This window comes from Eleutherodactylus coqui, chromosome 1, assembly GCF_035609145.1.
Source record: "Eleutherodactylus coqui strain aEleCoq1 chromosome 1, aEleCoq1.hap1, whole genome shotgun sequence".
In the NCBI taxonomy this organism is placed as follows: domain Eukaryota; kingdom Metazoa; phylum Chordata; class Amphibia; order Anura; family Eleutherodactylidae; genus Eleutherodactylus; species Eleutherodactylus coqui.
In genome coordinates, this window is record NC_089837.1 from 214,555,496 (window position 1) to 214,581,462 (window position 25,967).

Below are 25,967 nucleotides of genomic sequence, written 5' to 3' on the forward strand. Positions count from 1 at the left end.
GAGATTGTAGGGAGCCGTGTGGGTGTCATGGCAGCCGGTGTCCTCCTGAAAGGCCACAGGGCTGCCTTAGCAAACTGCCTATCAAGCAGTCCCCGTGGGGTAGCCTGATAGACTGTCTGTCAGATTGCAGTATGATGTAATGCTATGGCATTACATCATACTGCAGGAGCGATCAAAGCATCGTTAGTTGTTATTCCCTATGGGGGCTAAAAAAAAGGGAAAATGATATCAATAAAGTTTTATTGTAAAAAAAAAAAAAAAAGTTATAGCTTAAATCACCCCCTTTTGCCATATCTATAATAAAAAAATGAACATAAGAGACACAATACAGATCTGTTTTATCCATATTTATGTATAAATTATGCTTCTGTCAATTTTTAACCCCTTATGGACGCAGTCCTATAATACCCCCATTTTTGGTTTCTCCTTTCCACTTTGAAACAGTCACAACTCTTACTTTCCAGTACATATAGCAATCTGAGGGCTTGTTTCTGCAGGACGATTTATATTTTTTAGTGGTGCTATTTAATGTGCTGAAAAACGTTTAAAAACTTCTAAGTGGAGTGAAATGGCCGTACAGGTTCGGGGGATCTAAATGCCGCTGTCAGAATTGACAGTGGCATTTAAAGGGTTAATAGCCGCATGGCCGATTGCAGCTATTGCCCACGGGTGTCAGCTGTAAACAGCTGATGCCCGCGCTGTATGAAGAGAGGTCACCCGCGACCTCTCTTCATACATACCCGATGCTACAGTATGTAAATATACCTCCTGGAGCGAGAAGCGGTTAAAAAGCATGTAGCACCATATGGTACCCTCTTTATTCAAATCTCTGAGCATTCTTTGGAACGTGTTGCCTATTGATTTCAATGAGACCTTCAATGCATTTAATGTCTCTAGCGTGCTGTGCAATGTGCATGCGAGTACGATGTGAGGTTTCCCATTGAAATCAACGGAAGACACTTGTGGTTCTCTATCGTTCATAATACTCACGCAAGAAGATTGGAATTTCACAGATGCGATGCAAGGCATTTATTGCCTCGCATTCACAGGTAAAACGCAGGTTAACGAGGGCGACGTCACATTTGCCCATGTATAGGCAGCCCGTGGAGGAGAAAAGTAATACATTTTAATCTAGGGAACCTGACCGTTCTATTACCATTTTATCAATAAACACATAATAATTTCACTTTTGTCACACTAGTGAAGCCAACTTATCACGACAACTAGGTCTGGAAAATTGAAGTGTTGTAGTAAAAGTAATCAGCCATGAAACTACCTACTTAAATAGGCAAATTGGAGGTGCAAAGGAAGGGGGGTATAGGTACCTTTACGCCGGTGGTTCCCAATCAGTTGCTTGGAAGGCACATGTGACTCTTGTGTCCCCTGCATCTGACTCAACAGCTGCATATACTGTACTATTGTGCCCTAGTGATACCAGGGAGGTAATAGCGGTACTACAACTTGGTTCTAGGGGCGTAATCATATAGTAGCTAATGAGGGTCATGTCTTTAATGGGCTTTTCCCCTTTTTAATTATGTTTTACAACACCTGTTGTATCTGGATGTGGTGTGTAAGCTGCAAAAGGGTTGTGGAGTAATTCTTTATATATATGCTAATTCCAGTCTAGAAAGCTGGATGACCATTCCTATGGCGCATGTAATAAGTGCAGAAAACAATGAATGACCATTACCATTGTAGCTACCTCGAAATCAACTGAATAAATGATTAAAAACAGTTGAATGAAAGTCATACGGCTATATTTACTGTATATACAGGTCTCTCTCGTAACGTGTTTGTTTTTGTACATTCTCTTATTCAGGACAAGGACCAGTATGCACATTTAGAGGATGGCCACTATTTACTGTATCAAGGTCACAACTCCTTCCGCGAGAAGTATTTTAGCGGCTTAACAAAGAGAATTGCAAGGGAAGAGCGCGCCAGAGCCGGAGAACAGAACTGCAGTGATTTCAGCTCCACACAAGAGCAGCAGGACGTCTGACATAAAGTACTTCATATGTTCTTTTAACTACAACGCCTCTCATGCATGCAGCTGAGATTTCAGTCTTTGCATTCTTGAATGATTTGGGAAACTTTCCAAAGTTTCCAGATCTAATAAGCCATCTCCCTTAATACTTTCCCCTAACAGGTCTCAGGCAATCTGTGTTCTAAATAACTGACCTGCGTGTGTGAGCCTCACATGCTGATGGCTAGTTGATCCTCCGGACTGGTGGAAAGATGTTCACTGCGTTTTATATGACGAGCTATTGAGAGAATAAAACAAGGCTGACGACGTTTACCAAGCGCTCCCTTTGCCATCTACAAAAAGACTTCTCTGCCTTTGACCTTGTAGCACGTGCCCACCACTATGAAGGTTTGTGAAGGGGTTAAGCAAACCTGCAACGGCTCATATTCATTTGGAGGACTGCAACGTCTCTGGTTTACATTCTCATATTTTATTGTATATAAACCTGAACTCTGTATTTATAGTCTTTTTAATGGGCATTAGCACCTCTAAGTGGCCACAGAGCTGGAGCTCACTGCCTTTCGCGTCTGACTTTCGCAGAAGGAAGTTACAGTGTTTGCTTTTCAGTCTCCAACCTCTGGAATTCGTTCTTAACAAGTAAGGGCGATGAGGTCCCTCATTAGGGAGATTGCTTTCATTTGTTATTGTTTGTAATTGATACACATTAAACACACACAATCTCGCTTTGTCTCCTTACAGCAGAATTGCATGCAAAGGCATTTGGTGGTTTGACCTGGCCAGTTACGTTAAGCCCACAGGACTTGACTGAGGCTTTGGAAGGTGATGGCATTTGGTTGAGCCTGTCCACATCTGAAGCTCCTCTTTTATTTTTCAATTGTTTTTACATTCCTACTATCCAGCTCTTTCTTAAGACAACTGACTTAGTTTTTAAGTAGTAAAAGAAAAAAGAAAAAAAAAACACTAAGAGACTCTATTGTGGAGCCATAACAAATAGGTTTGGGACTCCCCTTGTGTCTGCGCTGAGATATTCTCTTTGAAATCGAAGCTGTGTTTAGACTTTTTTTCTTGATTTGCGGTGCTAATACTTTGCTGATTTTACCTTGTCACCCTTGGGAAGATTATGGTAAAGATGAATCGCTGATACATGCAGTGAGCAAGATCTTTTCTACTTCCACACCGAGGGCCCTTTTACACAAAATGATTATCGCTCAAAAGAAATCGTTGTTTCACGCGAATTTGAACAATAATCGGTCAATGTAGACACTGCCAACAGTTGAATGTCAAAAGCGAATTTTTTCGCTTATCGTTCATCATTCATTTTTTTGCAGGCCTGAAAACAGTCGTTCGCACGTTGTATGTGTACAGCGATTGTTTAGTCGACTGAACGATTTATCTGCCTGTATAAACAGACTGCAGGAGCCAAGCCTGTCCTCATTCGCTCGAGCGAATGAGAAATCGCCTATAAAAGGAGCCTTAGTTCAACACACTGCAACTGAAAGGGATATAAAGGACTCCAGCATAAGCTAGGCAGTTATTGCACGATGCACTGATGATGTGTTCTCCGTACACAAGGGAAAAGAACGCACACGGTGAGGTGTTTCGGCAAACCAGACCCTTCACATCAGATAGCAACATTTGAAACAGTATGTCTGCTTGGATTTATATATGGCTTTTATATGGATTTTTACATTGGACTACCAGGTATTCTTGTGTATCAAATGTTTTGTTTCAAACAAGTGCTCATCTCAAAGCTTGATGTAAATAAACTACATTGGTGTTTGATTAATTTTGTGGTTATTTTGTGGCAGTCAATGGAGAATTATAGGTAGATAACAACATACCATCACACACTCTGGAATCTTTTGTGTGTTCTTTATTACCCTGATTGAGACAACAAAGTGTATAATAAAGTTCTGGGTTTGATGTCAAATTACACTTCAAGTGGATTTGGGGTGTTTTGTAATGGCTTAAAAAGGTATTCCCATCTTGAGGAAAACCTGACCCGCTGTTTCCATAGCCTTCAGTAAAGTGAATGATAGATATAGAAACAAATATAGCGCAGTGTAATCTGGGGAACTAGCGTAGGATCTGGCCGGCTGGTCTGTAACTATAGCAGGGGTTTCCCATCTCAACTATAAAAAGCCAAGATGGAAATACCCCTTTAGTTCTGGAACTGAAATCATTTTCTTGCCACTAAAGCAGCAAAAACAGGGGCAATTTTTAAAAACTGCCATAAGATTCAGACACAGTAGTGTTGCTGTTTTGGAATACAGCAATCATAATTTATCCAGGTTTCCACAAAATTTTTTTAGTGATTGAATCCATGAGAAAAAAAAAATTGTCAAGCATCATTGCGTGCCATGTTTTGGAGGAATTTTCCCCTAGACATATTGCTGATATGCACTGTATTATTGCATATGTTTCAAATTGTCAATGGGTCCATGCACTTTCCAGGCCCATATATTGTTATACTGGTTGCTTCTCCAAAATTGTTGTTGTTTTTATTTTTCTTCAAATTTTCCATGTATTTCCCAAAATGTATGCTCACCTATGAGCCTCTCACAATAGGCTGACATTTAGGCTGGGTTCATACAGGGCGGATTTGCCGCGGCAAATCCGCCTGCGGCCGCTAATCTGGGGTTTAGCCAGCCATGTGGACGAGATTTCTCAGAAATCTCGTCCACACGGGACGGTCAAACCGCTGCGGTAAGTCAGGCAGGAACTGCGGCAGCGGCGACCGCAGCCGCGGCTTTACAAAATGCGGTATGTCTATTTATTTTTTCTTTCCGCTGCAGCCGCGCTCTCCTCTATGGGAGCGCCGGCCGCAGCGAAAGAGCGAGCGGCCGGACCGCTTCAAAGCCGCCGCGGGTTTTTCTGCGGTGGTTCTCCCGTCGGAAATCTCGCGGTTTTTGCTGCTGCCAAACCGCGGGATTTCTGGCGGGAATCCGCCCTGTGTGAACCCAGCCTTACTGTTCTGTAGAGAAAATGTTTTAGTAGTCATTCTGTTATCTTTACAGATAAGACAGCAATGAAAGGGTACTCTCTGTACATATATAATGTAGAATCCCACCATTCACAACTACGTGAAAGACACAGCTCATCTCCTACCCCTCCCTGTACAATGACCTCTGCACAAGTCACAGAACAGGCCTAGAATGGGCACACATAGAAGTTAATAAGTCAATTCCCGACACCAGTTTTCTTTACCCAGGTTTGTACTATAAAGCTTATTGCTACAGACAAAGCTGCAAGCAACATGGGTGACCGCGTTATGTCATTAAAGCCACAGTCAAAAATTTTTTGATTCGAACAATAAATTGTCAATCTTCTTTCAATTAGTATGAAAAAACTAAAATTCTGGGCAAGCAATCCCTTTACGATCATAATACTGTCAAAAAAATTGAAGTCAGGGGGCCTTAAAGGAGTTTTCTGGGACATAAAAAAAAATCTAAAGGATTAAAATGAAGGTAAATTGAATACTTACCTATTTTGGTTTGATGCAGCATTGGGGGATGCAGGAGCAGGAAGATGGTGAAGGAGCTAACCAGCCAGCCAACCTATTGAAGTTGTGAAGCCACCGTGGAGAGCAGGAAAAGATGTATGCTAGCAGCACAAAGGTGTTTTAAGGTTCCAAAAGGACAAGCTTTATTCCACTTCAAGTAAAAACGGCATATAGCTGTGACGTTTCGACCAAAACTAGGTCTTGTCAATACCGTGGATCGTCTGCGCAGGTGACAATCACCGATTCCACAATCCAAATCAGGTCCTGTGAAAGCGACCTAAGGATAGACCATCAATATGGCAGACCTGGATAAACCCCTTTAAGGGCCAATTTTAAATAAATTTGGTTGAAATATATCAGGAAAAATGAATCTGCAGGCTCCACGCATCAATTGCTTCTAATCTGCTGTTCACCTCTGCTTTTCCAGTCGTTCTAGAAACTTTTAATGTGAAAGCTTCAGACTTTAACTATTAATGTTTGAGCCTTGGTTCACTCTAAACAGTCAGCTAGGAAATTCACCGTGAACCTGATTAATTGTTTCTATTGCTTTGTAAAAAGAAAACTAATTGGTACTGTGTTAGCCAGTAAATGACCTGCCAAAATCAAAGATTTCCTTCCAAAGAAATTGGTTGTACCTAGTAAAATAAGGACATAAGTCATCCATCTCCCGAATGTAGAATGCCCATCAAGATACACCAAAGTCTAATTTATGACATAACTAATAGTAGGAGACAACATTGTAATTCTTAAAGCTTAAAGGAGATGTCTCGAGGAAGCAGTTAATTTTTTTTTTTGCCCAGTCCCCCCCATTAAACACACATTACTAAGCCCCCCTGTAAATGACATTTCTAGCTGGTTCGTACTTACCGTTCCAGCGTTTCAGCAACTTATAAAAGTTTCCTCAAGATGGCCGCCGGCTCTTTCCCCGTCGCTCGCTGCAGCCCGACGTGCGCGCTCCCGAGACGCCGCCAGCTGTGTCTCCATGGCAACCGGACGCCCCGCAGCCGCCGACCAGACGCCCACCGCCAGGCAGCAGGTAAGCGGCGCTAGCCCCCGGCTCCCCAGCGCTAGACCCTCAGCCCAGGTGAAGGCCCCGGAGCCCAGCGCTAGGTTCCGGAGCCCAGCGCTAGTTCCCCCGGCCTAGCGGCAGCCCCCCCCGGCGCAGCGACAGCCCCCCCGGCCTAGCGACAGCCCCCCCATCGCAGCGACAGCCCCCCCATCGCAGCGACAGCCCCCCCGGCCTAGCGACAGCCCCCCCATCGCAGCGACAGCCCCCCCGGCGCAGCCCGGCGCAGCGGCAGCCCCCCCCCGGCGCAGCGACAGCCCCCCCCGGCCTAGCGACAGCCCCCCCATCGCAGCGACAGCCCCCCCGGCGCAGCCCGGCGCAGCGACAGCCCCCCACCCCCCACCACCCATCACTTACCTGGGAGGCTTCTCGGGGCTGCTGGGCTGGGCTGGGCTTCTCCGCTGGGCAGCTCCAGTTTCTGCACCTTCCTCTAACAGAGGATGGTGCAGAATGGCCGCTTCAGCGCGCTCCCGAGCAGTGACAGCTCGTCTGCGCATGCGCAGAAGAGCTGTAGCGGGGAGCACACTGAAGCGGCTCGTGCTGAATGGAGAAGACCGGACTGCGCAAGCGCGTCTAAAAAAGCAAGCTGCCGGCGAATTTAGACGGAACCATGGAGACGAGGACGCTAGCAACGGAGCAGGTAAGTGGAATAACTTCTGTATGGCTCATATTTAATGCACAATGTACATTACAAAGTGCATTAATATGGCCATACGGAAGTGTATAGACCCACTTGGTTTCGCGAGACCACCCCTTTAAATGAAGCTTCAATCTAAAATTTCAAGTAAAAGAAAGCAGGTAATCCATAAGTAAAAATGGGATACACCTAGTTTCACATAAAGAACACCTGCACTGCTATATTAGGTAATTGTATTAACAGATTTGCCATATGTATGACTAAAATTATTGTCTTTTCAAAGAGCGTTAATAGAGTAGGCTTTATGACAGCTCTATAACTGGCTGTTATGAAGAAACACAGGAAATGATCTCTCTGTGCTCAAGGAAGGAGTTGCAAAATGCGCCCCACCAACGAGATGATTGAAAGATGGACAATCGCTTAGCTCATTGCTTCCAGCCCATAGAAATGTATTGAAGCGGAAGACCTTCCGTTTCAATCCGTTCCTGTATTTTCCATTTCCATTCCGATTTTTACACTGGAACAAAAGTGTAGACTGCTACGCCTTCGCTTCCAGTTAAAAACATGAAAATAGATGGATCTGTTTTATTGGAATTTTAGTCAATGGGAAACAGATGCAATTGGAATGCACTTCATTTTTCATTTCCAGTTTTGTTTCCTGAGCATGCACACCACATGGCTTTCTGCTCCTCTTAGGACAGGGGGTAGCGGCGGCTCTTCAATAAATGTGGCTCAGTGGTTAGCACTGTTGCCTTACAATGCTGGGGTCCTAGGTTCAAATCTCATTAAGGGCAACATCAACTTTGAAAAACTCCTTACAGATGTCACACTTGGTCAGATTTGAACCTTGAACTTCAGCATTGTAAGGCAACAGTGCTAACAACTGAGTCACCACACTTCTTTCCTCTCCCTTCTCCAGAGAAGGAGAAGAAAAATAAACACAATGAAAATATACAAACTCCATGCAGATGCTGTCCTTGGCCATATTTGAACCTAGGATTCCAGCACTGCAAGGCAATACTGCTAATGACTGAATTTGCTTTTCTTCCTTCCTTCCCCTCCAGAGAAGGAGAATAGGGTTAAAGGAGAATAAGATCTCCATCTGTCCTCATCCTACAGAAATTTTTGCCAATTTCCATTTTTAATAAGACTGAATCAGCCCAAAAATTCTAGTGTGAGCATGGCCTTAGACACTGCATATGATTGCTAGTAGAAAGAATATAACCCATTAACTACTAGCACACGCGGCTCTGCTACTTACATTGTTCATCAGCCTCTGCTGGTTTAGGATCCGTCATGACATCTCTCTCATGTGATCAGGGGGCAGAGCTAAGAGCCTTGACTGATCACATGACAGTGGCATCTTCACAGGTTCGGTCAGGACATGGCTGCTGTCCGGCTCTGCAGGTTTTTAATAAAGTGAAGCACCTGTGATGACGTGACTGTCATCTAATCGGGGTGAAGGTCAGAGTCCTGGTGACTGATGACATGATGGTGACATCATCACAGGTCCTGTCAGCACACTTCTGCTGTCAAGCTCTGCATGTTTTATGCTGTAGGACCTACGATGATGTCACTGTCATGTTATCAGGGGCGGAGCATGAAACACTCACGAACAAGTGGTTGTTAGCACTTTGACTTGTTCCCTTGATTCTAGATGTCAGTACTATTACAACAATACCGTGCTTATATCACCAAGTCCCAATAAGAAGTTCCGTCAGCAGACAGCGATGCCTATCAATCACCCACACTTGGGCTTCTTTATTCCACCTTGGTCATATACAAAACAGCAGGAATTGCAATGTTTCGGCTATGGACTAGCCTTTGTCTGCTGCCAGAACTCCTTAATGGGACTTGGTCATATTTGAGTGCTGTGGGTCAGGCACTAATTCTGGTGTGCACCTGAGGTGATTTATACAAACCCCTGCCCCATTCCTTGTAACAAGGTAATAGTGAGGGCTGTTGGAATTGCATATACTGATACCATGCTTTTATAGATTTTTTTTTTTTTTTTTTTTTTTATGTTTTACTACTTTTAAAAATTAAAATCCCTTCTTTAAACAAGTCCATTTTTATTTTTCTTTGCCAGTTCTGGAAGTTCCATAACGGTTTGCTTTCAGTTGGATATACTACAGTTTTTATTGCTACTATTTTTGGGTACTGTACATACAACTTTTTAATCACTTTTTTTGTCAATTTTATTGGGCCAGCATTGACCGCTCCTGTAAGCTGCTCCTGCGGTCTGGGCTTGCTACAATTGTACTCATTTGCTAACGGTAAATTCAGAGGAGCCACAGAGGAGGAGAGATCAGCACTGCTGAAACCACTATGTAAGGGCTTAGTCAGACGGGCGTTTTTTTGCCGCGATTTGCGCATGCGCATGCGTCCGGCGATTTTTTAAAACCATTGCTTTGCAATGGTATCGGACACATGAGCGCTTTTTATGCGCTCGTCCGATAAATTATAGAACAAAAAATCGCAGATCTCACCCATCTGCGATCTGCGATTCCTGTTCGCTTCTGTATATGCGCTCAATGGGGCCGGCGGCAGCAGCGCCGACCCCATTGAGAACATACAGAAGACAAATCATTCTTCTCTGCCACAGCTGGAACAGCTGTGGCAGAGAAGAACGATGTTTGCCCATTGAATTCAATGGAGCGGCAATACAGCCGCTCCATTGAAAGCAATGGGCTGCCGGCGTGCGCGGGGTGAATTGTCGGGAAGGGGTTAAATATATAAACCCTTCCCTGCAATTAATCCTAAAATGTGTTAAAATAAAAAAAAATTGTATACTCACCTTTCCGCTGCAGCGGGAGTCCAGCCGCGGCCGCTGTCAGTTCTCCTGAACTGCTTCTCGGCACTATTCAGCCGGCGGGGCTTTAAAATCCCCGCCTGCTGAATGATCTGCCTCTGATTGGTCACAGCCTGACCAATCAGAGGCCAGTTTCACTCACACACCCATTCATGAATTCATGAATGGGTGAGTGACTGCTGCCTCTCAGCGCTGAACCAATCAGGGGCAGGTCTGACTCACATCCATTCATGAATTCATGAATGGGTGTGAGTGAGGCATGCCTCTGATTGGCTCAGCGCTGAGCCAATCAGGGGGCAGGTCTGACTCACACCCCCTTCACACCCACTGCAGGACGGCCGCTCGGAGCTCCAGCTGCCGGGAGAAGGTAAGTGCATATATATTTTTTATTTTTACACATTTTAGGATGCATTGCAGGTAAGGGCTTATATATTTAAGCCCTTACTGACAATTCATCCCGGGCTCGCCCGCAGCGCATTGCTTTAAATGGAGACGGCTGTATTGCCGTCTCCATTGAATGCAATGCGCTGGACAGCTCCGGCCCGTTTCTAATGAAACGCGGCTAGGAGCAGATTTTCGGGCGATTTGCAGGCGACTTGCGCGCACCATGCGATCCGCAAATCGCGTGAAAAAACGCCGGTCTGACTAAGGCCTAATAAAGAAAGTTTAATGGCAATGTGTTAGAGCTGGACTGACTCCTTTCTCAAGCCCACACAGAATTGACAATTGAGCAAGAATTTAAAAACACAGAAAAGCGTGGGTCATCTGATTGTGGCACTTGAAGAAGCTTAATTGACTAATGGTTAAAAAGACAATATGCAAGACCAAATACAGATTAAATTTATAGTATTAAAACGTGAAATAACGCTCACAATGAATTAGGTTAGGAGAACATAAAAATGGCTAAAAGTACACTGCATTATGGAGATGACATGCAGAAATTTAGCGTGGTCGAGCGCGATGTATGCCAGATGAAAGTAATAAGATAAAACAAATAATTTCAATAGTGCATAAGTTAAATACAATGTATGTTGAAACTATAGTAGACTAAAGGCCCATTTACACGGGACAATTATTGTGCGAAATACATGATAATCATCGCGTCTAAATCTACAGCCATTGTGCGCTGTTGGTTTACAGTTCGTTGGTCGCTCACTTTCAACCAGCATGAAAATCATCACTGGATCACTGAGTGTAAACACTCCCCTAATGGAAATCGCTAGGTGAGAAATCAGTGGTAATCTGCCTGTTTAACGCTCTTCGCGAGCGCTAACAAGCTAGCAGTAATATCGTGCATTCATTTAGTCGACTGACCTGTCTAAATGGGGACATTAAGGTAGTGAACATAAGGGTGCATTCCCACGAACGTATATCGGCTCGGTTTTCACGCCGAGCCGATATACGTTGTCCTCGTGTGCAGGGGGGGAGGATGGAAGAGCCAGGAGCAGGAACTGAGCTCCCGCCCACTCTCTGCCGCCTCTCCGCCCCTCTGCACTATTGGCGGAGGCGGGGCTAAGTTCTGAGAATTAGCCCCGCCCACCTCCTTTCATTGCAAATAGTGCAGAGGGGCGGAGAGGAGGCAGAGAGGGGGCGGGAGCTCAGTTCCTGCTCCTGGCTCTTCCACCCCCCCCTGCACACGAGGACAACGTATATCGGCTCGGCGTAAAAACCAAGCCGATATACATTCGTGGGAATGCACCCTAAGTGTGAGTTCTTAAAATCGGAGAATTATTAAGGATTACTCCCATCAGACAAGAAAGCAGTAGACTCGTTAGATATGAAGGCAGAGTGAATTGTCATGATTAGACAATGTTATGTACTAATCTAATTACATAGCAAAGGTACAGCTGAAAGGTGGGGAATGGGAAGAATAAATAGAGAAATTAAGAATGAAGGTGTGGGTTAGTGCTAATATGGTGTGGGGAGTGGTATGTGAGAAATGTAATAATGGAGAAAATAATGCATATAAGTGCCAATACAATAAGAGCAGGGATGTGTGTGGGAAGATGATATAATGATACAATAACGTGTATATGCGCACAAATTAACATATAGAAGTGCTCTTAGAAGACTGAGGAGACACTAGAAAAGACAATTAATTGTGTTGAATTACACCACATTATTGGCAATTAAGAATACCATATATATAAAAATATAAAATTATATATACTACAAATGGCACAATAAGATATAACAAAGAGAAAATATGAACCGTAAGAGAAATATGGAACAATAAATCATTGACAATTTGGTAAATATAAAATGACTAAAAATACATATTAAATATTTTCTATTTTTATTTTATATATTTATGAGTGACAGATAACCGCAGAAATCAATCAAAATTAGATTACACAAGAATGGTCCTCTGCTTGCCGGAATGGTTTTCATACCTAACTGATAAGTACTTTAATGAAAATGTGATCTTTCTGTACTTTTGAAACCTTTTCTTACTTTAACCCTTAAAGGACATGGCACCTTTTTTTCCATTTTCTTTTTATCCTCCCCCCTTTTAAAAAATTGTGACTTCTTCTAGCCCCAAAATTAAAAGACCTATTCAATGCTCTCCTTATGGGCGACACACTACCCAAACAGGCTCAAGAGGCCCACATTACTCTACTGCACAAAGAGGGAAAGGATCCGGAGATGTGTGGCAATTACAGACCCATATCTCTTATCAATGTGGATGTAAAGTTCTGGGCAAAACTCCTAGCCAACAGAATGGAAAGCCTAGTCCCCCTCTTAATAAACAGAGAACAAGCAGGCTTTATAAAAGGGAGAGAGGGGAGGGACAATTGCCTCAGAATATTACACGCAATCAGAGGCGCCCAAGCCCACGGCATTCCTGTCACCCTGATTGGGACTGACGCCGAAAAGGCTTTTGACAGGGTGAGCTGGCTTTACATGGAGAGGGTCCTAGCCCAATTTAACTTCCCTCCCAAGTTTATCTCGGCAATCTTTTCACTGTATCAAGACCCCCATGCAAGACTAAAAATTAATAATATTCTATCCCCACCCTTCAATATTCGCAATGGAACACGCCAGGGATGCCCGTTATCACCCACCCTCTTTGTATTGGCCCTGGAACCACTTCTGCAGGAGGTAAGACTGAACCCAGATATAAACGGTCTCAAAGCTGGATCACTCTAACAACTGCTGCATTCGCAGATGACATTATGTTCATCATCTCGGACCCAGAAAAAGGAATACCCAACCTGGTTTCAGTCTTGAATCTCTTTGGAGAACTATCTAATTTCAAAATTAATTTCTCTAAGTCAACTATGCTCAATATCTCAGTTCCCCCAACAAGTTGCGACTCCCTGAAAGCCAGCTCACCCTTCAAATGGTCAGATTCCTACATAGAATACCTTGGGGTTAAGGTTACAAGGAGAACAGAAGACTTATATAATGCTAATTTCCAACCGCTCCTGACGCATATAAGAAACCTGCTACAAAAGTACGATATACCATTTCTTTCATGGTTCGGAAGAAAAAATATTATAAAATCCTACATTTTGCCTATAATACTATATAAAATCCGAATGCTCCCAATTGCATTACCTCAAACCTTTTTCAAAGCATTAAGAGCGACTTTTTCCAACTTTGTTTGGAAGCAAAAAAGACCCCGCCTGGCATACAGCCTTATGATTAAAAGACGTGAAGAGGGGGGGGATCGGGTTGCCGTGCGTCCACGACTTTTACCAGGCCACCCAAATTCAATACTGGATGAACCTGACTCATCCAACAAAAGACAAAATGTTATTCTCTTTAGCAACATTCTCACATGGTAGCTCTCTCCTAGAGGAATTATGGTTCCCCCGCAGACTCTCGTACAGGTCCAAAAGTTTTAATCCACTTATTAGAGGGCCCTGCGAAACGTGGGATAAACTGAAAACATCTTTGGCCCCCGAACCCTCTCCCATTACTCCACTGAGATTGGCCCAAAAATTGCTTAACATACCCACAGATTCAGCAACTAGGAGCCTGTGGGCAAAATTCAGGGACCTGCGAATATCAGACCTACAAGCTTTAGCACACAAAAAAACGCCCGAAATTATACAGGAATTAATTCCACAAACATCCCTATCCTTCCTACAAAGCATTCATATCGTCAAGGTCCTGGATGGTTTCAAGGAGAAATACAGATCTACTAGACCCGCTACTCCCTTCGAGAAATCAGTAACGGGGAACTCCCCGAGGAACAAGACAATCTCCTTCATAAGGAGAAACTTTATCTCGACACCAGTAGAATACAAACCAAACTTCCTAAATTCGTGGGAAAAAGAATTAAATATATCCCTATCCCCAACAGACATAAAAGTGATCCTACAAACATCACTCGGCCTATCTCAATGCATACTCTTACAGGAAAGCCATTACAAGCTCCTTGTACGTTGGTACAAGACCCCTCAATGGCTCTTCGCTTATAAGCTTGCTCCACACAACAGGTGTTGGAGATGCAACACTGAGGAAGGCTCATTTAAGCACATATGGTGGGAATGCACCAGGATAGCCCCCTTTTGGAAAGACATTGAAAAAGTACTACGGTCCCTCAAAACAGATTTGACAATCTCCGCGGAAATGATTTTCCTCTGGAAGCCATCCCGGGATTTTCATCCCAGAAAAGATAAATTAATCGCTTTTCTACTTGACGCAGCAAAAGCATTAATACCCACTAAATGGCTCCAAAGAGAACCCCCTACACTAAAACAGTGGCAAATGAAGGTGGACTCAATCTGCAACCTGGAGGAACTCTCTAGCTGGAATAGAGGCACACAAGAGGACTTTATTATCACATGGGACCCATGGAGGAAACTAAGACGGTAGACGCATCCCCCTCCCGCCCTATGGGGTGGAATGGGGACCAAGGCTGGTTGAGACCTCGGACATTGGGACTGGCTGGATCGCTCCTGGTAACGTCAACCCGACTCCGACGGGCCTTCTGTGGTGGACATCAGTGGGGTGAGCAGATGTCGTCGGCTTCTATATCCCCCTCCCCTCCCCCTCCTTTTCCTTCCCTTCCCCTCGGACATAACCCCCCCCCCCCCCCTCTTTTTCTCTTTTTCAAAAGGTTTAATTCAACAGTTAATATATAAGGATTAGACATAAGGGAAGATCTCCTTGCTAAAACAGTCCATCTTTCCGACGATCGGAGATCCGCAAATATGTGCATTATATTATGTTTATTGTCTAATGAAAATCTACCCCCTGTCAGGGGACATAACCTTGTATTGTTAAAAAATCTTAAAATCTGATTTACAAAAAAATTGTGACTTCTTTATTTATCCATCAGTGTACCTGTAAGAGGGCTTGTTTTTTGCGGGACGAGTTGTATTTTTCAATTGTACTATTTAATGTATCATATAATGTACTGAAAAACGTTTTAAAAAAGTGGAGTAAAATGAAAAAAATAAAAAATACGGCCATCTTTCGGTGCGTCTTGTTTCTATGGCATACAAACTGCAACAAAAATGACATAACTTTATTCTATGGGTCAGTACAATTACTATGACACTAAACTTATATCGTTTTTTTTGCTGTATTTTATATCAAAGCTATTCAATTTTTTTTATTTTCTGCCGCCATCTTCTGAGCACAATAACTTTTTTATTTTTCCGTCGACATAGTTGTGCGATGGCTCATTTTTTTTGCAGGATATTCTGTAGTTTGCGTTTGGTACCATTTTGGAATACATGTGAATTTTTGATCACTTTTTATTGCATTTTGTCTTGGAGACAGGGTGACCAAAAAAGCAAATTTATGGCGTTCTTTGTTTTTTTTTTCAGACATCGTTCATCGTGCGAGGTAAATAATGCATTACTTTGATAGATCAGACTTTTACAGACGCACCAAGACCAAATATGTATTTTTGTTTCATGATTTAGATACTTTTATTATAAATATGGAAAACTGTTTTTTGGTTTTTTTTTAAACTATTGCTTTTTTTAATACGTAGTAAAACTTTATTAATCTTATTTTCACTTCTTTTTTAGTCCCCAGAGGAGAGAACAACTTGCAATGGTTTGATCGCTCCTGCAGTATGATGTAATGCCACACATACTGCGATCAGACAGGCAGTCTATCAAGCCACCCCAAGGACATTCCTTGATAGGTATTCTGCTAATGTATTGGCCCGTAGTTAAGGCCTCCACAGCACTTAGTTAGCAACATCTTGTGGAATGTCAATGTTTGTCTATGCGTGTATGTCTGTACTGCTAATTGTGTTTGAGGTATGTGTATTGATTCTCCAAGATCATCAAAAGGTCACTGTTTGGTGTTAGTGTCAGCTAACCTGTTTGTCTGTGCCCGGTTCATCCTAGCCTGTTCTGTGTCTTGCCAGTCATCCCTGTCTAGCTCAGGATAGGTTAGGGCATTGAGTTAGGGTAAGCTGAGGCCTAAGGCAGTGTATGAGGAGGTAGAAAAAAAAGTGGAAGAGGGAGTAGAGGAGAGTCGAGCATAGGCTCAGACCAGCCAGTCTGAGCTAAGCATCGGTCAAGCTCTGCTTAACCTCGGCTGAGTCCTCTTCAGCTAAAGCTAGGATTAGATTCGTGGAGCCAGCCTTCGGGGAATCTTTTTCCGCCCTGCTTAAGTGGGAACCTAAACCAGGTTAGACAGACACCGCAGAATCAGGATGAAGAGCAGTCTTTTCAACTGTGAGTTATCTTGTCCCTGCAAAAGCAGAAGTTAGCGAGACCACAGAATAGCTTACTTCACTTACTGCATTCCTCCACAAGTAACCTTCCAATGTCACAAGCTTGGACCTTAGCTCAGTAGTTTTATCCCTCAAGCGAAAGAGAGTTGAGGGAAGATTGTACTTCATCTAGAGGGACCAAGAAGTGTTGAAATGGTTACCAAGTGTTCAATTGACAACTCTGCACTGTATCATCAAACTTCCAGCTTTAAGTAAACTGTGTGCCTTCTGTTTACTACTACTTATACGAACTGGTCTTTTTATTTCAATAGTACATTACATTAAAAGGCACCAGCATGACATGACATCTACACCATCATTACCGCTGACAATCTTTTGTGTAATCCGCTTGCTGCACTTGTTCTGGGTAGAGTACTCACCACTATGACCCAGGCTGTAGGCAGAGTACCCACTTGAGATACTCCTGCCAACTGGGGCCTTTCAAAAGGCCCCCGGCTGCTATGACACCCGAACGGCTCCCTGTGATCTCATCAGAAAGGGGGGGGGGGGGGTGCGCATACAGGACATTTAGGGGATTTAAAGGGTTAACAGCTCCGATCAGTCATGTAGCTTATCAGACCTGTTGCCTCTGGGTGTTGGCTGTAAGAAATAGCTGCCGTTCGCATTGTATGAAGGGAGAATTACACGTCTGAATCTGGATTACCTTCCCCTGTGGTCTTGCTTTTGCAGAAAGAAGAACTGTGTGATTTTTGGTTCTGTCATCATAGCTCTAAGAGAGACTATACCTTTTTATCTTTTCGTCATCCTTCCTATTCAAGAATTGATTTGTTTCGGAACACGAATCTAACTTCAAAACCTCTCAGTGTGTAATGCCTCCAAGCTTATATGAGAGGTTTCTTTATAAAATACTGTTCTAGGGCTAAAATAAAGAGAGAAGAAGAATTAAATCCCCTTCCCCACCACTCAAATTAATACGATTGATTCCCTAGTAATGCTAATCCCACACCTCAAAGAACACAAGAAATATTTAGGTTGTGGGATAAACTTCAGAATCTTTTGGTGGTAAAACATGATATTGTTTTTCAAAAGATGACAATGCAATTTTATACACATGATAACCATACTGGGACACTAATGGCCAAACAGCTTAAAAGCCTAACATCTAAGGAAAGGATTAGATATCTCTTAGACTCTAACAGGCATAAAGTTAAGGTGCCTTTAGACTGAAAGATGATCGCTCAAACTACAGTTTGAGTGACAGTTTAGAGCGATCATCTTTGCATAACTCTTAAATAGCTAATTAGCTTCTTAAAGAGTTATGCAGGCGGAGCGGGACACAGAGAACAAAGTAGCTGTTTTGTATATGCAAACAGATGCTTTGTTCTCACAGTTTCCTGCTGAGCTGCTAGCTCCATGAAACAGTAGGAACACTAACAGCTTATTTGTTCTCTGAGCTTTCAGCTGGTATCCCGCTGGGAAGTCCCAGAAATATACCATCTGAAAGAATGCTATCAATGTTGCCTGCTGAGAAAATCAGCATGCGGCACTGATAAGTCATCCCTTATTTCTAGCTTGCTAGAAATGAGCGATGAACGAATAATGCAGGAACAGTGCACGAATACAGTGCACGAATGCAGTACATTTAGACAGAACAATGTTGTTTGAGCGAATTTTGAGCAATAATCGTTGCCTAAATGGGCCTTTACTCATCCCCAAGAAATTGCTAATGCATTTGCCTCATATTGCTTCTCTCTTTACAATCTAAGAGAAGCTACAAATATGCATCAACCCCAATTAAAAGAAATTATAAATTTTTTTCAGAAGATTAATTTCTCGTGCCTTGTGCAAATAGCCTCTCTTTCTACACCAACATATCAGAGCTTGAACAGATACAAAGGCAGGCAACTAAAGTAATAAACAGAATGGGTGGACTACAATACCCAGAGAGGTTATCAAAATTGGGATTATGTAGTTTAGAAAAAGATGTCTGAGGGGCGACCTAATAACCATATATAAATATATCAGTGGACAATACAGAGATTTCTCCCATGATCTGTTTATACACAGGACTGTAACAAGGGGGCATCCTTTGCGCCTATAGGAAAGAAGGTTTCTACACTGACAAAGAAGGAGGTTCTTTACTGTAAGAGCAGTGAGACTATGGAACTCTTTGCTTGAGGACATGGTGATGGCAAATTTGATAAAAGTGTTCAAGAATGGCCTGGACGTCTTTCTTGAGTGATAAAATATTATATGTTATAATCGCTAATAACTTCAAAAGGGTGGTGATCCAGGGATTATTCTGATTGCCAGATTAGAGTCAGGAAGGAATTTTTCCCCTTAAATGGGAAAAATTGACTTCTACCTCATTGTTTTTTTTTTTTTTCCCTCTGGATTAACATTAATAGGCTGAACTGGATGCTCATATGTCTTTTTTTTCAGCCATTACATACTATCTAATGGCACATACTCTGATTGTCACTGTTACTAGTGAAGTACCACAGGGGTTTGTTTTGGCACTATTCTTTTTAATATATTAATGACCTGGTAGAAGGATTGCATAGAAAAATATCAATATTTGCAGATCACATAAAACTATGTAAAGAGATTACATAAAAGTGGGTTCTTTACTGTTAGAGCAGTGAGACTGTGGAATGCTCTGCTTGAAGACGTGGTGATGGCAAATTTCGTTAAAAGGGTTCAAGAGCCTGGATGTCTTTCTTTTTGCCTTCCTCTGGATCAATATTGGGGGGTAATAGGCTGAACCGGATGCACACTTTTTTCAGCCTTACATACTATGTTTCCTTATCAGTATCTCTTGTTCCGATCTGTGTAAGTCATTTTCAATGCCTAGTAGTATGTCTTCTGCCTTTCTAAAATTGCAACACACACTTCAATCCCTAGATATTCATAAGCCAACTGTATTTTATTTATTCTCTGGCATCCAAGGGCATTTCCATCTTTTATGATGCCTTTTTTCCCCTAGCTTCTCAAAGCCAATCTCTTCATATGCAACTATGGTAACAAGACTTTAAACATCAATTCCAAATGGAGGACGGCTCTGTCATGGACTGTTTTACATGGAATTCGTCATTGGGAGTCCTTGCAAAACATATTTATGTGTTGGTTTGTAACTCCTGCTAAACTCACCAAAATGAACAATTCTATTCTTGAAACATGTTGGAGAGGATGTGGCCTCCAGGGTACCTACTTCCATATGTGGTGGTTCTTTTTGGAATAGGATTTTTGATTTTGTTCATACTATATCACATCATTTTGTGACCCTGCACTGACTCTTTGCTTTTTTTCTCCAGATAAAATCCAATTTTCTTATTCATTTCTTTACTCCCATATCTTTCTTGCATCTTGCCTGACAATTGCGGAATCTAATCCGTTCTTGTGCAAGCGATCTGACACCCATAATTTTACACATTGTGATATGTCTACTAAGTCTTTGTTTTAGACTGGTTGTTACTTCTTAAAGGGGTTGTCCCGCGGCAGCAAGTGGGTCTATACACTTCTGTATGGCCATATTAATGCACTTTGTAATGTACATTGTGCATTAATTATGAGCCATACAGAAGTTATAAAAAGTTTTATACTTACCTGCTCCGTTGCTAGCGTCCTCGTTCCCATGGAGCCGACTAATTTTCGCCGTCTAATGGCCAAATTAGACGTGCTTGCGCAGTCCGGGTCTTCTGCTCTCTTCAATGGAGCCGCTCGTCTCGTGCAGAATGCCGACTCCGTGTAGCTCCGCCCCGTCACGTGCCGATTCCAGCCAATCAGGAGGCTGGAATCGGCAATGGACCGCACAGAAGAGCTGCGGTCCACGGAGGAAGCAGACCCCGGCGGCCATCTTCAGCAGGTAAGTATGAAGACGCCGGACCGCCGGGATTCAGGTAAGCGCTGAGCGGTTTGTTTTTTTAACCCCTGCATCAGGGTTGTCTCGCGCCGAACGGGGGGGGGGGGGGGGGGGGGGGTTAAAAAAAAAAAAAAACCTGTTTCGGCGCGGGACAACCCCTTTAAGTTTGTTTTGTTATGCTAATTATTTCAAAAATAATTTTAATAAAGAAATCATTATTAAATAAAGCAAAAAGTGACTTGGTGCCATATCTACACTAATAATGGTATCGGCTAGAGTATTGGAAAGATCAGTGACAGTGTCCCTTTCACCAGAGTGGGACATAATGGTATAATGTCTGGTAAGAGTCAATTTGTGGACAAAGGTGTTAAGATCTAGGAAGAGCTGGAAATTGTCCAAGGGCACAGCGGAGCAGTAAGACAGACCCATGGACAACAAGGATATCTTGTGTTGATCCAAAACATATTTTGATAAATTTAAATAGGTTTACTGTGACGCTCGATTCTTCTTGGTGGGAGTGTTGATTTTGTTTTTAGTCTCTTCCCACTTTGACACCCTCACCTCCTATTTTTCTTATTGATGTGAGCTGATGGTTTGTGGGAAATAATTGGGTTATAGTGTGATGAGAAGAAGTAGGATGGAGGTGGATTGCTTGGCCATAGTAATGTTTGGTAAGTTTTGCAAATGAAGCTAACGGGGAAGTTCTAAAAAAAAGAAATAGAGACTGTAGAGGTGGAACTAGAGCTACTTTCAGATTGTAAACTACTAATGGCTGTCATACCCACATCATTCGCATGGAATAGCAGCAATAGTATCTTTTTTGCATAGGCCCTAAGGGTGGATGAATTGATTTGGCTGAAGTTCTAGTAACCCTGGGTTCATGAGAGTTTCTTTTTAGTAGGGGCTGAATTTCTTGCCCTGTGTTAACCTTGGGTAGCATTTGTAGTCACCACAGTGTTAATTGAATCAGGGTTATTGTCACTCGCTAAGATATCATCAAAGCCGAAAGGCTCTTCGTGGTCTCTAGATAATTTTGCAAGCTTTTTTTGAGGATAATTTCAATCTCAAACCCCTTGATCTGCTCCCTGGTAGAGGTGAGCAAATGAAAGAAGGGTGACCCTCAAATACACCAAAATTGTCAAAGATATTGGTGGCTTTATTCAACACATTAGTGCAAAGAATTTTCTGTTTATGTAATATATGTCTCATGAGGGACAAGGAGCAGGAATGTGCAATCTCTGACCATTTACTACTGAAATAACGATTAAGGAAAGTTGGCACCACTGGCGCCCGCAGTCCTATTCATATTTTTAAATTATTAAAAGTCTGCAATTTGCAGTCAATATTATTAAATATTTCTTCCTTTCATGCATCTTCCAGTTGTAGAAAAATATCTGTCATTTCTTTAGTGTCTGCATCGGAGATACCTGTGGGGGATAATTCCCCTGTAGGTGTAGTGGCACCAGTAAGTTCAGTAATTAGTGAGTCTTGTAGTTTTCCAGCTGTACCAGCAGCACTTCTGTCTTGTGTGTGGTCTGTGTCTTCCACCAGATAAGTGCATATTTCCCTATTATTTTTCAATTTAAGGGGATCCTGCACATTGGAGCCCTGTTTTATTTTCCATTTGCTGCAGATGTTGGCTGTTCTAAACAGATGCCAGCTGCCTTGTATGCAGCAGGCTCTGCTCGCAAGCCTAGCTCATACCCAACCCGCACCTCTGTGGTGAAGACCCACATTTATTGACCACTTTATAGATTCAATCTTGATTAAAGAAACGTTAAAATAGGGGCTAACATGGACAAACTCACATTCACTTCTACATAGGATCTCAATAACTAAGACAAGCCCATCTAAGTCGAATTATGAGGATTTCAAATGTATTTGAGCTCACCCTTTTCAAAAATTGATTTGATAGCCCAAGTGGCGTAGCAATTGACTTGCACTGTCAGGGCAATCAAATCAAAATTTTTCAAAGTTTTGAGGGAAATGGAGACCCGAAGCATATGATAACCAGGGGTCTAATTGACTTCTATTACAGCGAAGAAACAATAGAGTCAATATCACATCTCCCCCTTAGTATGACAGTGCATGCAATTGCATGAACTATCCAACCAGGGTGGGCATAAAAGTGAAAAGCTATTTGCACGGTTTAAGGTTAATGGAGCGATAACACACATTTTTTATTTAAGACCAACAGCAGTACAGGTACTGCTGTTGGTTTTGAAAAATTTGGATTTGATTGCCTTGAAGGAGCAAGTCCATTGCTACGCCACTTGGGCTACCTAATCAATTTTTGAATAGGGTGAGCTCAAATACATTTGGAATCCTCATAAATCGACTTAGATTGGCCTGTCTTAGTTATTGAGGATCCTAAATATGAGTTTGTCCATGTTAGCCCCTATTTTAACGTTTGTTTAATAAAGATTGAATCTTTTAGTGGTCTATAACTGTGAAGGGCTTAGTGTTTGAAAAATAGACAAATACTGCTACAGTGAAAAATTCTGTGGTGAAGACTATTAGTTTTTTTACCCATAATTACTGTTCTCCTTCAATGACACCTTAGGCAACTGCCTCTCATCCCTGCCCTGAATGTGTTCTGAGTGGCAGTTTGCACTTTACTGATGAGTTTAGAACTTCCCACAGACCTATTAGCAGCTTATAACCCATCGCCTAACATATATAAGGCTTTGTTGTAGACTGCATTTGATCATGTTTGTTAAATACCTCCAGTGAAGCTCATGGCGTATACTTCAAACATATCTACATAGCTCCATTCAGCTGACTGAAGACAAGAGTGTCCTTTTCACCTCTATCAGAATGGTATGTGTAAATATGTTTATTCCCACTATACAGATGAATTAAGAAGACTGTACTTTTATATACAGAATTCTAAGGCAAGAAAAAAGTATACACTCTTCTTTCTGACACAGAATACCGGACATGAATGGAAGTCTGCTGAAACGGAGACCTATTGGTCTCCACTTCAGAGGTTTCCTCTATTGCTCGAGATATGTTCTGTCTACTCTTCGTCCAGTGAGTTCCATTTTCAGGATTTTCAACCTACACTTTGACAGGACCACTGAACGAAGACAAAAATGTAATGTGAACAGAGTCTTCGTTGTACACTTTGTGATAAAGCATGTAGTATGTTGAATTATTATAGCTTTGCCTGAATGAAAAGTTTGTTGCTCTTTAACTTTTGTCATTAGGAACAATTTTCATGTGCTGTGAAATACTGCAGAACAGTAAAATAATACGACGTTCAGCATTACAAATATTTTTATATTGTCATCTCTGTAGGAGTTTAATATTGTAGAAAAATCAGTTTCATGTTCTGCCCATGTTAATACAGCCATTGGATCATTGCCTGGCCTGAGTATTATTTAAAAAAAAAGGAAATGATGTGGTTTCTGGTAGGATGTGGGTATGATTCAGGACATACGCAAACTTTACCACTTAAGATCCTCACCTCTGTATGACATTTTACTCACTTGTTTTGCAGAAAGTTTAAGATCATATTTTGAGAACTCCTTAAAGACGAACTGTCTTGTTCTCATGTCAGTGGGGCCAGCTGCATAGCTTTGCAGCTACAGCCCTGACAAATCCAACAATGTCTCTATTCCCTCTACTCCAATTGGAGGGGAATGGGAGGGCGTGAAAGCAAAATAGAGGGATCTTTGGAGTCAGCATAGCCAAAGCTATTTAGCTGGCCCCCTTTACATGAGTAGATAACAGGTCTTCTTTAAAACATTTACAGTATATTAAGTATATTAGGCATTCACACTTGAGACATTGAAATACTGAGCTATTGACAAGCAAATCAAATCAGTCTAGTGTCGGTATTGTGTTAGTATTTCCTGCCTTGGGATGTACTTTTATATCACAATCAGGGACATGTTCTTACAATCTGACCAGCATCAGCACAAGGCAAACCTGGACATATGCCAGAAGCTGCTGGGCATGACGATCCATGGAAACATCCTGTAAGCTTATTAAACCAAAGGTGGGATTGAAAGGAGACCCACTATGACTATCACTCAAAGATCCACATACACTTTGAGCCAGCTCTAAAGTTCACTTATGTTCTAAAACAAGGCTCACATTAACTTTCTCCCCTGTGCCTATTATGTATGGAGATAAAGAAATAGGTCAGTACGTATTCATGAAAAAGATAGATAATTACTTTATTGCTACTTAAAAACAATGGAAAGTAGAAATTGATGAAAATTTAAAAAGTTTGCAAAATAAATAAATTTGTTTGGTGTCTCTATAACATTGCAATTAGAGATGAGCGAGCACGCTCGTTTAGAGTTATAGTTTTGCTGCAAAACTTGACATGCAGTTGCATTTCAGGTAGCTATGCAAATGATTAGAGTTGTGGCGGGATTAGATGAATGATTTTGCCACTTGAGGCCCTAAAAGTAGTTTGAAAAAGGCTCTCAGAGGCTTGCTGTGTGTAGTAAACCTCTTATTTTGCTTGTGTTAATAACTAGATTCCTCTGCGATGCAATCGAACAGATTTCGCTCATTCAACAAAGTTTGAGAGGGGGGATCTTATTGGAATGCAAGAAGCTGGATGGTTATATTGACAAATAGTTGGCCACCTGGACCTTTGTGACCAGACTGAGGAGGTGTTAGGACCAGTGGATGTGTGAGGGCACACATACAAGGCAACCAGGCTCAGGGCACCCTCAACAGACCACCAGTAGAAAGAATCTTCTGACAAACACAGGCAACTCCAACAGTTTTGTTGTCCACCATCTAGAGCCAGGTGGCACCATCGTTGCAGGCCCTGAGTCTAAGGGAACCTTCCCCAGGTGCTTGGCTAAAAGACATTTAGTCTCACAGCGCTCACTACATGCACTGCCTTTGCCACCCACTCACCATCACCTCAGTTTGCATTGGCATCGTCAACAATGAAATTGGACTGCTATGGAGTGGATCCAGGTTGTCTTCAGTGATGAATCTATGATTAGTTTGGGCACTAACGACTGCGAGTTCATGTCCGAAGACCTAGGGGTGAGTGCCTCAATGCGGCCTTTGCTGTGGAGTGGTACACTGCCCCCACTACTGATGTGATGATCTGGGGGGCCATCGCATACAACAGTCAGTCAAACCTAGTAGTGGTACTAGGCACAATGACAGCTCAGGCACAATTTCAGGACAGCATGCAGCCACATGTGTTGCCTCTCATGGCAGGGCTTCCATGAGACATTTTCTAGCAGGATAATGATCAGCTGTGCACAGCAAAGGTATCACAGGAATGTCTTCACAACATTGCTACACTTCCGTGTCCTGCCCGGTCACCAGATTTATCAATAATAACATGTACGGGACCATCTGAGATGCCAACTTTGACAGCCTATTAGTTTGCACAATCTAGGGGCTCAGTTAAAGCAAATGTGCCGCAGGATGCCATATGGAACCTGTAATCCTCTATGCCTACTTGTGT

General features: G+C 42.4%; 1 protein-coding gene across 3 annotated transcripts in view; it reads left to right on the plus strand.

The window, feature by feature from the left end:
• TRMT11 (tRNA methyltransferase 11 homolog) overlaps nucleotides 1-3,766 on the plus strand; it is a 56,481-nt gene extending 52,715 nt beyond the window's left edge. For 2 of the 3 annotated variants that reach the window (XM_066605520.1, XM_066605519.1), the window contains one exon: nucleotides 1,820-3,766. In XM_066605520.1, coding sequence (XP_066461617.1) covers nucleotides 1,820-1,999 — 180 coding nt within the window. In that variant the 3' untranslated portion in view covers nucleotides 2,000-3,766. The remainder of the gene's footprint in view (nucleotides 1-1,819) is intronic. The other variant, XM_066605518.1, reaches the window with a different exon arrangement.
• Nucleotides 3,767-25,967: the final 22,201 nt, after the last annotated feature.